The sequence below is a fragment of the Arachis duranensis genome, chromosome 3 (assembly GCF_000817695.3).
Source record: "Arachis duranensis cultivar V14167 chromosome 3, aradu.V14167.gnm2.J7QH, whole genome shotgun sequence".
Classification (NCBI taxonomy): Eukaryota; Viridiplantae; Streptophyta; class Magnoliopsida; order Fabales; family Fabaceae; genus Arachis; species Arachis duranensis.
Genome location: NC_029774.3, coordinates 2,646,067 through 2,660,887, shown reverse-complemented (window position 1 = coordinate 2,660,887; position 14,821 = coordinate 2,646,067). Strand labels below are relative to the sequence as shown.

Genomic DNA, 14,821 nt, shown 5'->3' with positions numbered 1-14,821 from the left:
GTTTGTAGTATAGAAGGCTTATACTCTGAAGGGTCAAAGTTGCTCCAATGTGACTCAACCAAGTTGCTAGTACTAATGGTGCTGAGGCCGCTACTATAACTACTGAAGTTACTAGAGAGGCTATCATCAGGGCTTTCAACATTGTGGTAGTTTTGAGCTTGATGCTGTATGGAAGAAGAAAGAGGATGAGGAGGAAGATGAGGGTATGTCCCACCAATGGCATCATACAATGATTTCTCAGCAGCTTGTAAAGCCAATGAATCATGGAACATACAAGGCTTCTCCTCCATGTCCTCTTCCATAAGCATCTGGTTTATGTATCGTAGTACGGTTGCAGAGAAATCGGTGTCATCCAAGGGAGAATCTTCATCTGCAGTAATGGTGGAAATAGAAGAAGTAGGATTTTGAGAATTGTTTTGATCAGGTGGAAGAAGAAAAGGGTCATTCATGAATCCAAAGTTCATGGTTTCCAACCCATTTACAGGATCAGGGCACTGTTCCTCTACATTGGGGATAGTGGGAACTTGGTTGAATCTAAATCCATTGAGGAAACTGGAGTTGAAATTAGGATCCATTTTCAAAGGCATGAAATCTGAAAGAAAATTCACCTCTTCCATCAATATTATTAATCAAAAGTGTAGTTATATGTCACCATAAAAACCACCACCACTACAACAACAACTACTAAACATTGCATGGCTACATGAACCAAACAAAACAAGGCCATAGTATCCTGTCCTAAATCAAAATTAAATTTAAATAATTAACATTTAATCCCCTTTCAGGTTTAAATATCTACCTTCCCACAATAATATAAGATGTTAATATATACTATATTCCATGGAAAATCAAATGTAGCTAGGGCAGAAGCAGAATGCCATGAAAAAGACAAGGATTTATGGATGTGCAGATAATTAAAACACAGCTCACATCAAAACCTTACATGCATGTATTAAAACTAGCTGAAGAAGGAAACTTTAGAACCCTAGGAGCTAGAGCCGCGTGATTCATGCGTACAAAAAATGAAATTGAGGAAAAAATAGACAAATTGTTGAGTAAGCAAACCTGATTATCACAACAAGTAAGGAGCTTGAGATTAACAACATGCAGCACAGCAGCAGCAGAAGAGGGTAGTTCCTTTTTTTTTCAATTTTTTTTTAAAATAATAAATAAAATAATTGGGTATAGTTAGCCGAATATGAAAGAAAGAGATAGAGAATATAGAAGAGAGAAGGAGGTAGAGAAATGGTTAAGAAAATGAAACGAGGGAATTGTGAAACGGTGGCAACAACAAGTCACACTATGGTCAGAGACAGAGAATCTTAAAAACTATAAATTCTCATCTTCATCACGTTTGTTGTCACTCACTCACTTTACTGCAACCGCTTATGTGGATAAATTATTGTGAATTTTTTTTACCGTATTTCCATTTTCCACAAATAAAAATACTAAAAATCATTATTAAAATTAATTATTTTTAATATATATTTTAAATCAATAATTAATTTTAATATATATTTAACATTAGTTGTTTGACAAAAAATAATATTTTATAATTTTAAGTTTTATTTAAAAATTTATAATTAATTAATAAATTTATTTAATATTTTAATAAAAGAAATTGACATGAATAACTCATTATAAAATCATCTAATTCATCGGTGGACTAATATTTCATAAATTATGCAAATACAATACAATATGCATGCATCATGCCATAGTTGATCCTTAGCCACACATTCTCTCAAGTCCCAACCATTTTGGTTAGACATGAAGTCAGCTAAATGAGGCATTTTTTTGTTAGTTCCCTCAAAAAAGGAATGCTTGCTAGAATTTTCTGACAATTAAAATAAAATAACGTGATCAGTAAGATAAGGGTTGGCAATTCTGCCTGGAATAATTTCTGATTTGTATTGAAATGGAATGACAACTCACACAAAATATGTCTTGATATAGAGATAATAATTAAGACATTATATATTTTACATTAAATAATTTAATTAAAATATATTAAATTAATAAATAATTTTTTTATATAAAAATATATTCATATGAATAATCACTTTCGACTTTAGAACTAACATCATCTCTGACAATGATTCATACTAAGAAATTAAGATTAGAATATAAGAAATGTTTAAATTGTAATATGGATTTGTTGGTTGAAGCTTCCGTGTCATAAGATATTTATATTGATATTAAAATTTTTTAATACTTTTATGAATAATTTATTACTATAATTGTTTTCTTTTTCTCATGAATGTCCGTTGTGGAGTTCGCATCAATCAACTTTCAAAGTTGTCTACAAAATTAAGATAATTGTTTTATTGACACACTGCGCAGATTATGATTTGAGACTCAAATATCGGTATAAGGAATTATTCACTGAAATTTAACCACTGGGTTACGTAAGTTTAAGGGCATGAGTTATAGATATCTACAATTTCTTGAAGTTTCAAATTAGAAATTTAAATCTAAGAATTTTTTAGTTATAGTTGGTCAATGGTTGGGGTCCAATCATATAATGAAATATTTCCACCATTGCCTAACCTCAACAACAGGATGATGATTAGTTTACGGAAAACATGCTCCATTAGGTTTCAAGCATGACATTGACCCAGGTAACGTTCTAGACTCTACATAGATGATAAGTTTGAATACTACAACCTACTTATTAACATAATTAGTGCTATAATTAAGTGGATCAACCCTTCATACATGACAAATTGACAATGATAGGCACTAAGTTGTATGTGACATAATTAACCATGAAAGTAACTTATTTCTAATAGTAGTAACTTTTGAAAGTATATTAATAGGGGATAGTTATGTAATTAACTTATTTCTAATGAAAAAGTGCGACTAACATAAGAAAATATAAAACAGCCATCACTTTCCTTCTTTTCCTTTTTTTTTTTCCTTTTAAGGTTAAGAATATAAGGTTCAATATAAAACAGGCATCACATGTCAAATCTTGAAAGAATGTCTAATAACCACTAAATATTGATGGGGTTCATACTTCATTGTATTAGGGAGTGTGACTTTGATCCTCTGTGGTAATGTCCTCTGCATGTGTCTACAGACAGACATAAACAATTCTAAAATTCGATTAGACCATATTTTAAAATAGAGCGAGCCAACAACAATAATGAATTAATGATTGATTTGGATCAGGCCACTAAGATTCGAATCTTGATGGAATTTTATTATGCCAGTGTTCTCCATTTAATGAATGATGATTGTTATTGTATCTAAAGGTGTTTCTCTAACTTATTAAAAAAAATAAAAATTAATATTTAATTTTAAAAATATAAAAATAAATAATTATGAATATTTAAAATTTATTATAAAAAATAAATTAAACAAAAAATAGATACCAAATTATAAACATCATAAAATTCACCATAATTAATTCATACATTGAAATTTTAAGATAAGCTCTCTCTTATTTTCAACGAGTCAATGGCACATGAAATATTTTCAACGACACATGAAATGAAACTACCACTGTCCAAAATAATAATAATAATAATAATAATACACCACGTACTTATCTAATTAGTAATTACACTTCCAGATAGATTTCAATGTCAAGTGGTAAAAAACACACCCACATAACAAGCAACTTAAATATATTTACAGTAACATTAACATCATAAGAATTGTGTTAACCAGCTATCTATTGCATCATTAACTTACATAATAAACTTTGAACAAGGATATATTATAATTACAAAACTAAATGACAGCTCAATGAAATTTAGACAGAAACCTATGCAGTTATCCCATGTACATAGCCAGGTCCTATTGGCAACCCTTGATCTAAGAGGTTAGTTTTGTGATGTTGCTTAGTTTGGTGCTGGGACCAATATGCTTGTGCTTTTAGGACCCTGTCCAAAAGATCTTGGGGAACAGGCTCTCCCCTTCTTTGCCGAGGGGATATTCCTGCCGTGTGCACCAGTGTTTTCCACTTATCCTGCTCAATCCCAGAAATGCACTCACAATATAAAAGACTTTATATTGACATCCAACAAGGTATTGCTGCTGTGGTTCTTTTTAGATATTGGGTTTGGAAGTTTGCCATTTTTTATGTTCTTGACCACCTAATTAAATGTCCGTCTTTTATTCCGACAATTCATAGAAATTAAACTCTTGTTTGCTTATTTATTTATTTCTGACCCATCACTATATTAAATTATTATCACAGATAATCAAGTATTTATAGAACAAATTCAATTTATTCAAGATAAGTCATACCAAAAGTATCCTGTTTATCATCCTAGAATTCAACTATCTAACCCTTGACAAAGAAGTTCAAACTTCAAAGATGAAGAAGCAAGAAATAAACCTTTTCGAATCAACACAACATAAAAAAGCTAGTGTAGTTGCCGTGCAGAAGAAGTCACAAACAGTTCTTTTTACCTTTAAATCCACATATGTCCGATGGTCCACGTTACCGAAAGCATGACATTTAACATCGCGCCACCTGATTGTAACAAAAAGTATACAAATATATAAGGGATTGTCAGAGGAAATATCTAAACATATACTCATTTAAAAGAAAGAAGCCAGAAAATTCCGTGCACTTTTATTTCATTATTGCAAACAAATAGAATAGGTATTAGGAACTAATTATTTTCTGTTGGCCTTAATTAGTTACTTATCAATGTATATGTGAAGACCCCATTATAATAATTTAACAAACTTAAATCTTACCTTCCAGTTCCCAATTTCTCAACTGATTGAATCAGTGCCTCCACTTCATCAACTGAAAAAGGCCGACGAATTCGCCGCTGCAAAATCTCAGATGGCTTTGACTTCTGGACCACAGGTATCATAACTTTTTCATCCTTACTCATTTCAGGAAAAGAAATCAGTGGTTTAGAATCTACGGTACTCTTCTCCTTAGCTTTGTTGATTAGAGAAGGTGCTGAATCATGCTCACTTTCAACATGGTTACCTAAACTGGTTACTTGATGATCAATTAACATGTCAGAAATACCTCGAGTCCTCTGATGAGTTACAGCTGGATTGGAAGGATACCTGAATTATCATATTTAAAATTTTAGATGTGAAATTCAACAATAAAATTTTGTAGAACAAAACTATGTATAATAATTACAGAAAACCATGCTAATGATGCTAGAAAATATACTTTGTTACTTATGGATTACCTTATTAGAGAATGCGATGTTGAAGCATGTAGAGGTGGTAGCCTTTGTGAAACATTAGGCTCCAATGTGAAACCCAAAGCATCCAACTGGTTATCATGGGATATTCCAGCTTGAAGTAGAGTTTTACTGTCATCTCTAACTTTCTTTCCTTGAAGAACGACACCAACATGTAATCCACCTCCAAGCACAGTAGTTACTGCATCCATAACTGTCCGCTGCAGCAGAATAAAGTTGTGTGGAAAAAAAATCAGAATGACTTATGTTATGACAAAGCATGTAAATGAAATTTATGATATTACACCTTCAAGGATCCTACGGTAGCAGTTTCTGGAATCTCAATAAAAAGCTCTGGGACTGTAAATGACTTGATCCTAATATTCACTGGTTGAAAGAAAAAAATCTACATGTAAGAACCCCTTTGTAGTCTTATACAAAATCAAATCAGAATGCATAAAGAATCATGTAAGAATCTTCTCATACCAGGATCACCTCTTCTACATCCTAGTGGAGATTCCAAGACTGGTATTCCACAGTCTGCGCAAAAGATTTTGGAATCTATTTAGAAAATATAATCCCAACGTACTTCATTGCTGATAAAAAACAAAAAGCAGTTTGAATAGCAGGAAGACATTTAGATTAAAAGCTTCATGCATCCTTGGAGAGGAATCTTGATTCCTACCACTCTCAGGTGAATAATAAATGTCAGCACTTCTGATAAATCCACTGGAATTTGAAACAGAGCTACAATGAAACTGCTTCCGCTTTTTGAAAGGAATATTCATCTGAGATCTTTGGCGTTTATAGTAGTTCTTCTTACTAGAGTAAGTTGGCTTCAAAGTTTCATCTAAAATTAACATGTTTCCAGTTGAAAAACCAGATTAGTAAACATACAAAGAAGCATGAAAGTTAAAGAAAGAAGAGCTCAGTAATTTCATACCATAAATAATGACTCACCACTGCTAGCAAGTGTATCATTCTTCAACTCCTGAGCAATTTTGCTGTATTTACAACTCAATAATTTCCTTAGTCTTCTACCATGTATACCAGTCACTGGCATAAAGGACTTCGTTTTTGTACAAGGGTGAGTGGACCCAGAAAAGTTTTCGTCATCATCTCTTCTAACTGCTGACACATTGTCACAGCCTTTGGGCAATGAGCTATAGGAAAATATGTCAACATACTTAGACAACTTGGCTTTGCTACCTAAACTGATCCGTGTAGGAGGCTTTTCAGTTGGTGGATCCTCAAAACCACACATCTTAGTCCCAAGATCAATTGAAACCTTCTCAAGCTTATGCAGCTTATCCTTTAGTTTATTAGTTTTACTTTCACCATCTAATTTACAACAATTAACCACTGGATGACCAGAAGAACCTAATATGTCTTTGCTAGTAAAATTTTTCATTTTGTTAGGGCATTTGGCATCCACTAATTTCTCAGAAACTAGCCTTTCTGAGCTACAGGAACTTATTATTACAGAAGCATTGCCTAAATGGACATCAATTTCGTGATTTTGGAGTTCATTCAATGGGCAATTTTGTTTGTTTGTTTGTGAAGAAAAGTGAGGGAAGTGGTTGTTGTCAAAACTTTGTTTGTAAAAAAGCTCATCTTTGAGAGGTTTGTCTGAATCTTGGCACCCTTCAACAAATCCATGCTGATCCTTATCTGTTGATGCATCACTAGGCATGGTTGGATTCCCTTTATCTTGGAAAAAGAATTTACCTGCTAGGGTGGCCAATAAATCAATGGCACACATTTGATCATCTTGGACTCTTCTTTGAAATTTGGTTCTCCTCTAGAAAATATTTTGAAATATAATTATATGGATGGTTTTAATAAATTAAAAGAGAGTATCCCAAATGAGAAGCAGAATATATTTACTCTAGTTGTTCGGGTAGCTCGTGGAACAGCTGGTGCTTCGTAGCCATTAAATCCATAGTCTAACCTCTTCTGCAGCGCCATATTTCAGGAACCATGCCAAAATGGATTGATCAAACGCAAGAAACCTGTAATCCAGAAAATATTGATATCATCAAATAAATGCACAATCTTCATATTACTTGACCTCTTTGGCTCTTCATCACACCTCAATACTTAACAGTATACACTCTAAGTCACAAGTAAAGGCTCAGATGTGTTACAGTGTACCAGTTACAAACACTCAATTAAAATAAATAAATAAAAGGTAGGAAGATATCAATATTTACAAACAAAATCGACATCATTTTTCCATTAGCAAGGAATTAGATTCAGCCAAACACCATTTCAAAAAGAATCACTCATAGCTGAAACTTTTAATGCAAGGAAACTCCAATTTAATAATATTCTGAATCCTCTATTTCAAATGAAGCCAACTGATAAACTTTCACCGGAAGCTGGATCCAATTCCCTTGACGTAAAGGCGAACAAAAAATATATATACATAATACATGTCCATAATCACTCGTTCAAATGTGATAATCACGCGCACAGCACAGAGGATATGGCATAAAAACATATTTAAATGAAATACAAAGTAACTCAAGATTCAACTGTTAAATTCAGCTCAAACTATAAATAAAACAAATACAGCAACTCAGCAAGAGTTTCTGAAAACAATTATGGTGATAAATTATCAACGAACAAGAAAGACAAGTTCACTAGCACAGAAGCAACCGGAATTCAGAGTACAATATAGATCACAGATGATACACGATAGATCTCATTGAATAACCAATTCCACTCATCAAATCCAAACAGCTTAAGGCTTAAGCCATTACATTAAGTTCCAGAAAAGAGAGAAAAGATAAAATCATGGAAGCATGAAAACCCTCACTCAGACAACGTGATACACAAGAGTTGAAAAGCACCGAAAACTTAGCGTAAAGAACAAAGAAGTTGATGAAACGGAACACGTGGTCTCACCTCTTGTTACAGTTTGCTGCTCAGAAAAGCGAAATTCCGGCAAATGTGAGAACGGAGAAGCCAAAGCTAAAAAACATCCACTTTCTCTGTAAATTTTCCAGGAAAATTTGTTTGTTTTTTTTTTTAAAAGAAGAATTCAGGAATCAGAAAAACCAAAAACCCTGTCAAAAACCATGGTACACGGAACCTTTACTTAAACCCTCCAAGGTTTTATACCAGTGACCCATGCAACCGGCTCAGTCGGTCATTTTGATCCAGTACACTCATCAAAACATTCAATTATTTTGATGGTTAAAAAAACAGAAATTAATGTCTATAATGTATCAGGTATCAATAGGTGTCAACATGTATTTACTTTTTGTAAATTGTAAAAATGGGTAAGTCTATATATGTATTTTACCTAATTGGCCATGGTATAAAAAATCAATTCCAAATTCATATAAAAATTTTTACCCATTTTTACAAAATCATGTAAAATAATTTGGAGGAATAATATAGACAAATATATGTATGTGATTAATTTTTCTGATATTTTATGTTTTTTACATAGTTTAATGAAGCTGAAAATACAAAATGTTTGGATTAGAAAAGAGATAGAAGCATGGTCCTGGATGCAGTGTGGAGAGGGGACCAATGTGAGAGAGAGTGAAAGCATAATAAGCATAAACATGCAAAGCAATCACATTCAATCTCAAACCGTGTAACTATTTTAATTTAATCCAATAATGTGTGGTGAGGTGAGTGCTAACCGCAGGTGTACCTGTTGCTCACTTTTAAATCGTCATCCATTATATTATCGTTATGTTTTCTCCAAATAAATATATATTGTCGTTTTTTTTTTCCAAAGATAGAAAAACTCGAATCTGCGACTTGTAAGTGAGTATGGAAAGATTATGTCATTTGAAATATAACTCGTTGGTAAATATATATTTTCCTTATCATTATATATTTTTGCAACTTCTATTTTAATGTGGAGAATTTAGTAATTTACACATGGAACATACTATTGAGCTATATATATAACGAACCACATGAACATGTGATGATGAGTATTGAATAGTAATAAGCCAAGTCCTTTTTGTGACATCTTTGTAGGCATCGTTGCCTAGCTATCTACAACGAACTATGACAAGATCTAAGTTGCCTACTATTTGTTATATAAATTTCATGTTAAGTGAGAAATAATAATCAAGTTTAACCAAATAAAGCTTTTCTAGTTTTGTGGATATGCAAGCTGGCCCATGAAATGAGAGAGATTGCAGATTTGGCCATTTCGTAGTTATAATTGCAAGCCGAAAAGGAATCCGAATCCATTTCTAACCCTAGAAATAAAGCTGGAAAAGCTTTACATTTTTGTCTCTGTCTGATGATGATATATTATGTTATTAAGCTAGTTACAGATCTGAGATTCAAAGAATTTATATTTATATACCATACATAAGGAACATACATAACAGACAACACCAACTTATCTTGATCGTATTACAATTGAACAGATCTAACTCAATTCAAAAAACAATTTAAGGGATATCATAAAAATTTGTGATCTAAAACGTACTCGTTGAATTAGTCACATAATGGAAGACAGCTTTCTGTATTATATTTGGTATAAAATATACAAGATTGAATTATGTCTTAATATTCTATTAGTTTAAGATAAATATGTATATAAAATAAGAATATTTATTAAAATATTTATAGTTATTGAAGCAAATATTCTTAAAGTTTCAATCTCCATGTTTAAAAATTTTAGTCCTTTGTATCTTCACTTTTTGAAAGTACTGAAAGGATTGAAATTTTATGTCTCGAAACTAAAATTTTAGTTCCAAACTTCTAGTTTTTGGCACAAAATACAATCCTAAGTCTTAGTTCTCCAATCTTAATTTTAATCTCTGTAAGTAAACACTACCTAAAGTATGTGATCCATGATGATTAAATTGTTTGCATCCCGAATAGAGAAATGGTAAAGGTGAAAACTAGTTACCAATTGGAATCATCATTGAGCATTATGAATAACTTGTTGAAAAAGTAACCTTTTGAATCCCTAAGTGGATGTCTCTTTTGCTTATCTCATCAAAAGAATTTAAAGTGCTTTAACTGATTAAGATATTATTAATTGACTATCTCATTTAAATAATTCTCTTGAAAACAGCTCCGCTGATTTATAATTAGGGTAAAGTACTAAATTGGTCCATACGTTTGGGTGTAATCCTGTTTTGGTCCTTAATGTTTAAAGTGTTCTATTTGAATAAAAAAAGTTTCATTTAACTTCAATGTAATCCCACCGTAAGATCAAAATTAAATAATTAACGGAATGTTTTACATGACAGCAGTACAAGAACAAATGAACAATGCCGATAATCTGGAGAACAAGTACAAGCTCTAGAGGCACAAAATCAACTGTGGATACATCAATACATTTATTTATCATTTTTCTTAAATCTAAATGAAATATTTTCTATAGAATTAAGGAGAATGATAAATAAAGATATTGATACATCCACGATTGATTTTATGTCTTTGGAGTTTGTACTTGTTCTCCAGATTATCGATCTTGTCCTTGTACTGCTGTTATGTAGCACGTTTCGTTAATTATTTAACTTTGACCTCACGGTAAAACTATATTGAAACTAAATGAAACTTTTTTGGATTCAAATAGAACACTTTAAACTTTAAGGACCAAAACAGGATTCCGCACAAGCGTAGGGACCAATTTAATACTTTATCCTTTATAATTATATTGATTCAAAATGAGAATCCTTCAATATCTTGCATGTTTTAGTTTTAATGATAGGAATAGGCCACGAGTGAAAAATATGCTCACAAATTAGGCTAAGAGTATATACAAGTAATCACAAATAAGGCTCCATTTAAAACACTATATCACAATTAAAACTCTATATCTCAATTAAAATATTAAGTTCAGTTAAGGCAGAACAGAACTTAAGATACAATGTACACAAGCCAACAAGAAAACCAAAATACTCATGATTTCTTCCATGTATGAAGAGGAAGTTACAACAACTTTGGTAGCATCCAAGAACCAAAAGCGTTTTGGAACTTGTTCACTCTGTGGACAAGTTACCATATTGCCATGGATTGAATTCAGTTGATTTAACATCAACATTATCAATGCTGCCAGAGTTATCGATAGAAGCCCGGTGTTCGGAATATTTACCATTATACTGGTAGATTTCCAATTCTCCCCATGGAGTTGTTGTCACCTCTTCAGTTAGATCAAACCATCTTGGTGTGAAGTTATGCCCGTTTGCTTCTCGGGCTCTCTTTTCAGCTCGCTGCCTCTCCTCCAAGCTGGAAATGAACAAAAGCAACATAAATAAAAGAATGGAATTTGCATCTACCTCAGCTCAATAATTTCAATATCTCAACAATGAGCATAGAAGAAAACATAGATCATATTGAACTCTTAAATTAATAATTGTATTGCTTTTGGAATACTTTGCAATGTGTTTGGACATAAGGGTGACAGAAAAAGCAAGAAAATAGAGGGTGAGAAACCTGGTTTTCTCTGTTCCAGCTTTCGACAGATCACCCAACTCAAGTGCATATCTATCTGGGCGTAAACGAGAGTCTGATGCCAGCAACTTTTTGGGGGCAGTGTCAAAGCTGTTTATTTTGTGGGCAAAATGTGTGTACTGGAATTTATCATTTGGTGGAACATCAGCAACATGCCAAACCTGCATTAATTAGAGAGGAAATGGCAATGACAATAGTGAAGTATCAGCCTTCTTCATAGCAGCATTGTTATATTTTTAGTACCAGAAACAAGGCCATAAGGATATGTGCATCTCCTCAACAGATATGCATAAATAAGTCATGGTTTATCACGGAAAAGAAAAACCACCTCTTTCATTTCCGTGTTTGGTAGAGGCTCTCCTTCTGGGTCACAAGGTTGGCAACTCAGTGATTCATTCCATTTCCCAGTCATTAATATTTTAGGCTCCTCAGAAGAATTGTAAATATATCCATCAACTTCATAGCGACCAGCACTGCAGCAGATCAGGAAACAGGTAGAGCTAAATCAGATACATAACGACAGTTGTATGTGCTGACAATAGTAGCTACTTACACAGATGAAAGAAGAAATATAGAAGTCATAAATAGATGAAGGAGGAAACAAACTTTACTCAATTATCTTCAAATGATCATATGCATAAATTGTAAGTCAATCAAACAGAAGCGAGGGATATGTTACAGACCCAAACCAACCACAGGGTTGAAAGTACAGTACAGCTTTGTCTCCTGTTGTTAAATTTGTCATTATCATTTCCCCGGGTGAATCAACCCAAGTCCGGCCAAATATCAAGTTGTTAACTTTTGTAGGTGGAGGCACCAAATCTAAGACAACACCATCTCTCTTGAGGGTCACTCGTGTTCTGCGAACAATAATCCACAAAACTAATTCCTTCTTAAACAACAAATGACAACATAACAAGGTACCAACAAATTAAATTTCATGATGATTACCTTCCAACAGGATAAACATCAACAGAATTTCCCAAAAACTTTGTTTTTAACTTTGAAGTCACATCATATGCAAAATGGTCATTCTCAGCATGCCCAGCACTCATTGGGGGATGATGACTCACCTGAAATTTAAATTAAAGAACTTATATATACCAAAATAGAAAAAGAGACATTAAGAATATCCTTAATATTCATTCATTTTGACATCAAACAGGAGTGGTTAAACTTCTTGCAAATGCTGTCATACAAAACATATTTGAGAGAGAGTGATGTACAACAATCTGAATTAGAGAGCTCCCATGAGAATCCCATACTGGATGGATACCTGTTCTGCAAGAAATGTAATTCCACCATGGTTAACCAATTCATAAGTCTCTCCAAGGATTGGATTGAAAGGCTTCCATGTTCGCTGGTACGCAAAGTACACAGATATAGCCCATGATGCTGAGATGATTACATGTATCACAAGAGTGAAGTGTAATTAGAGATAGGATCAAAGTTATTCTAATACAAGAAGAAGAACTAATAGAATTGGAAGTCAGTCATGCAAATAATTGAGAACAAGTAGTTTGAAATTTTGAATGCTTCAAATGTCTCTTCTATGCCACTGATTCCTTTCTAATAATATATCTCTATGTTCGAAAAGGGGTACATGAAAAAGAGGAATAGAAGGGGAATAAGAACTTACATGCATATACCAACCGCATGTATGGATCCTCTGATTCATCAGCCCGATCCAACAAGTAGGAGTACTCCATCAACTAGGTTGTGCGATATAAAAACTCAATCAATTGGCATTACAAAATACATAAATAATAACAACCAACATCTCCTAGTTATCAGACCTCTGCCATTTTCTGAAGCATAGTCATTGGCTCAAAGATAATAACTGGTAGTGTCACCATTGATGTTACATCTGCGCCAATATATTTCTGCATCATCTTCCAATAACTATCTCTATCCTATAAATTCACAAGCCAAAGAGAGGGAACATGAATAATAATGTTCAGACAACAAGCACACAAACAATTTACCTTAGGTAAAGGGTAACTGCCAAAAGGATTTTAAACGCCTGAACAAGGGGTTAGAAAATAACTTAAATATCTTTCTAAAAAGAAAAAGGAAATAAACACCTCCTGCTTCCATCTTCCCCTCTGAGCTTCTTCCTCTGCATCTTCTTTACCTCCCTCTGGATTTATGACTTCTACACCTTCATATCCCAAAAGTCTAGAACCAAAGGTAAATCATATAAATAGGCTTAGGAGTTAGGAAATTGACACACATATAGGATTATATCACAGATGGAACTTCATGGCTTTATTAGTCAGATGGAACTTCATCTGACTTCTCTTTGACTATTTATACTACATAATTCATAATCCATCATAATGATGCACAAAAATTCTTCAAAGCAGCATACAGTAGTTTATCTGGTATGGAGCTAAGAGCTACAAAGCACAGAGAGTGAATTCAGCCAAGTTTCTTTCACCTAGCCGTTTTAATCATGTAAGAACCATGTGGCAAAGTAAGTCAAAACAAATAAAATCTCATGCTTTTAGTTGAAAAAGTGAATTCTTTATCCTATTAGAACACTTATGTGCTACTAACTACTAACTAGATGAAGCATTGCAGCAATACTAATACGGGAACCTAAATAGTTCAAATCACATGAACAATCCTAGCATATGCGTATGCAGAAATCTGGTAAGCATAAGAGAATTAAGCGATGCAATTAAGTGAGTAAAGTCTATAGCTTTGAGGAGTATTGAAGGAATGAGTGATGATCGAAGTACCCATTGACGGATCGGTGCATAGCGTTGCTGAAAACGGAGAAGCTAGAAGATACGGAGGCAAAAAAGCCCTTGCTTTCGTTCTTCTTCGGGCTACCCATTTCTCACTAAAACCCTAACCCTAGTTCGGAAAGAAAGATGAATTGGAAGAAATGGGTCCTTCTTCCGAGCTGAAGTGAAATCAAAGTGAAACAGTGGATGGAGATCAGAAACAGAAAGAGTCATATATGGATACTATATATAAATTTAAATTTAATGATCGGAAATTTGGGTTTCAAACGAATAGTAAATTTTTTAAAAGTAAAATTGAATTCAATCCTGAACTAGAAAAATTACCTTTTTACTTCAAAAGATTTAACTTATTCAATGATACTAAAAAGTAAAAGATTTTAAATTTCCTTTTTATCAGTAAAATTTAGTACAGAAGTTAGTTTTTTTTAGAAATATTTTTAGCAAAATTTAAAT

General features: G+C 33.0%; 3 protein-coding genes across 3 annotated transcripts in view; all 3 read right to left on the bottom strand.

Moving 5' to 3' along the window:
• The window catches only part of LOC107476835 (scarecrow-like protein 14), a gene marked incomplete in the record, with an annotated part of 3,333 nt that extends 1,991 nt beyond the window's left edge, over nt 1-1,342 (bottom strand). Inside the window, 2 exon segments of the mRNA XM_016096757.3 lie at nt 1-592; nt 1,066-1,342. Coding sequence (XP_015952243.1) covers nt 1-587 — 587 coding nt within the window.
• Nucleotides 1,343-3,580: 2,238 nt separating this feature from the next.
• Nucleotides 3,581-8,234, bottom strand: LOC107476836 (telomere repeat-binding protein 2). The gene is made up of 10 exons (XM_016096758.3): nt 8,079-8,234; nt 7,056-7,180; nt 6,129-6,969; nt 5,854-6,018; nt 5,655-5,708; nt 5,476-5,555; nt 5,175-5,389; nt 4,717-5,043; nt 4,423-4,486; nt 3,581-3,976 (listed from the first exon to the last, which is right to left on the bottom strand). The coding sequence occupies exons 2-10, from the start codon at nt 7,134-7,136 to the stop codon at nt 3,773-3,775; spliced, it is 2,031 nt and encodes a 676-aa protein (XP_015952244.1). The 5' UTR covers nt 7,137-7,180; nt 8,079-8,234; the 3' UTR covers nt 3,581-3,772.
• A 2,727-nt stretch (nt 8,235-10,961) lies between these two features.
• On the bottom strand, nt 10,962-14,578 carry LOC107476837 (oxysterol-binding protein-related protein 3C). The gene is made up of 10 exons (XM_016096759.3): nt 14,360-14,578; nt 13,700-13,793; nt 13,412-13,528; nt 13,255-13,327; nt 12,892-13,010; nt 12,567-12,688; nt 12,299-12,475; nt 11,944-12,088; nt 11,598-11,776; nt 10,962-11,390 (listed from the first exon to the last, which is right to left on the bottom strand). Exons 1-10 carry the CDS (start codon nt 14,455-14,457, stop codon nt 11,144-11,146), a joined length of 1,371 nt encoding a protein of 456 aa, XP_015952245.1. The 5' UTR covers nt 14,458-14,578; the 3' UTR covers nt 10,962-11,143.
• Between the last annotated feature and the right edge of the window lie 243 nt (nt 14,579-14,821).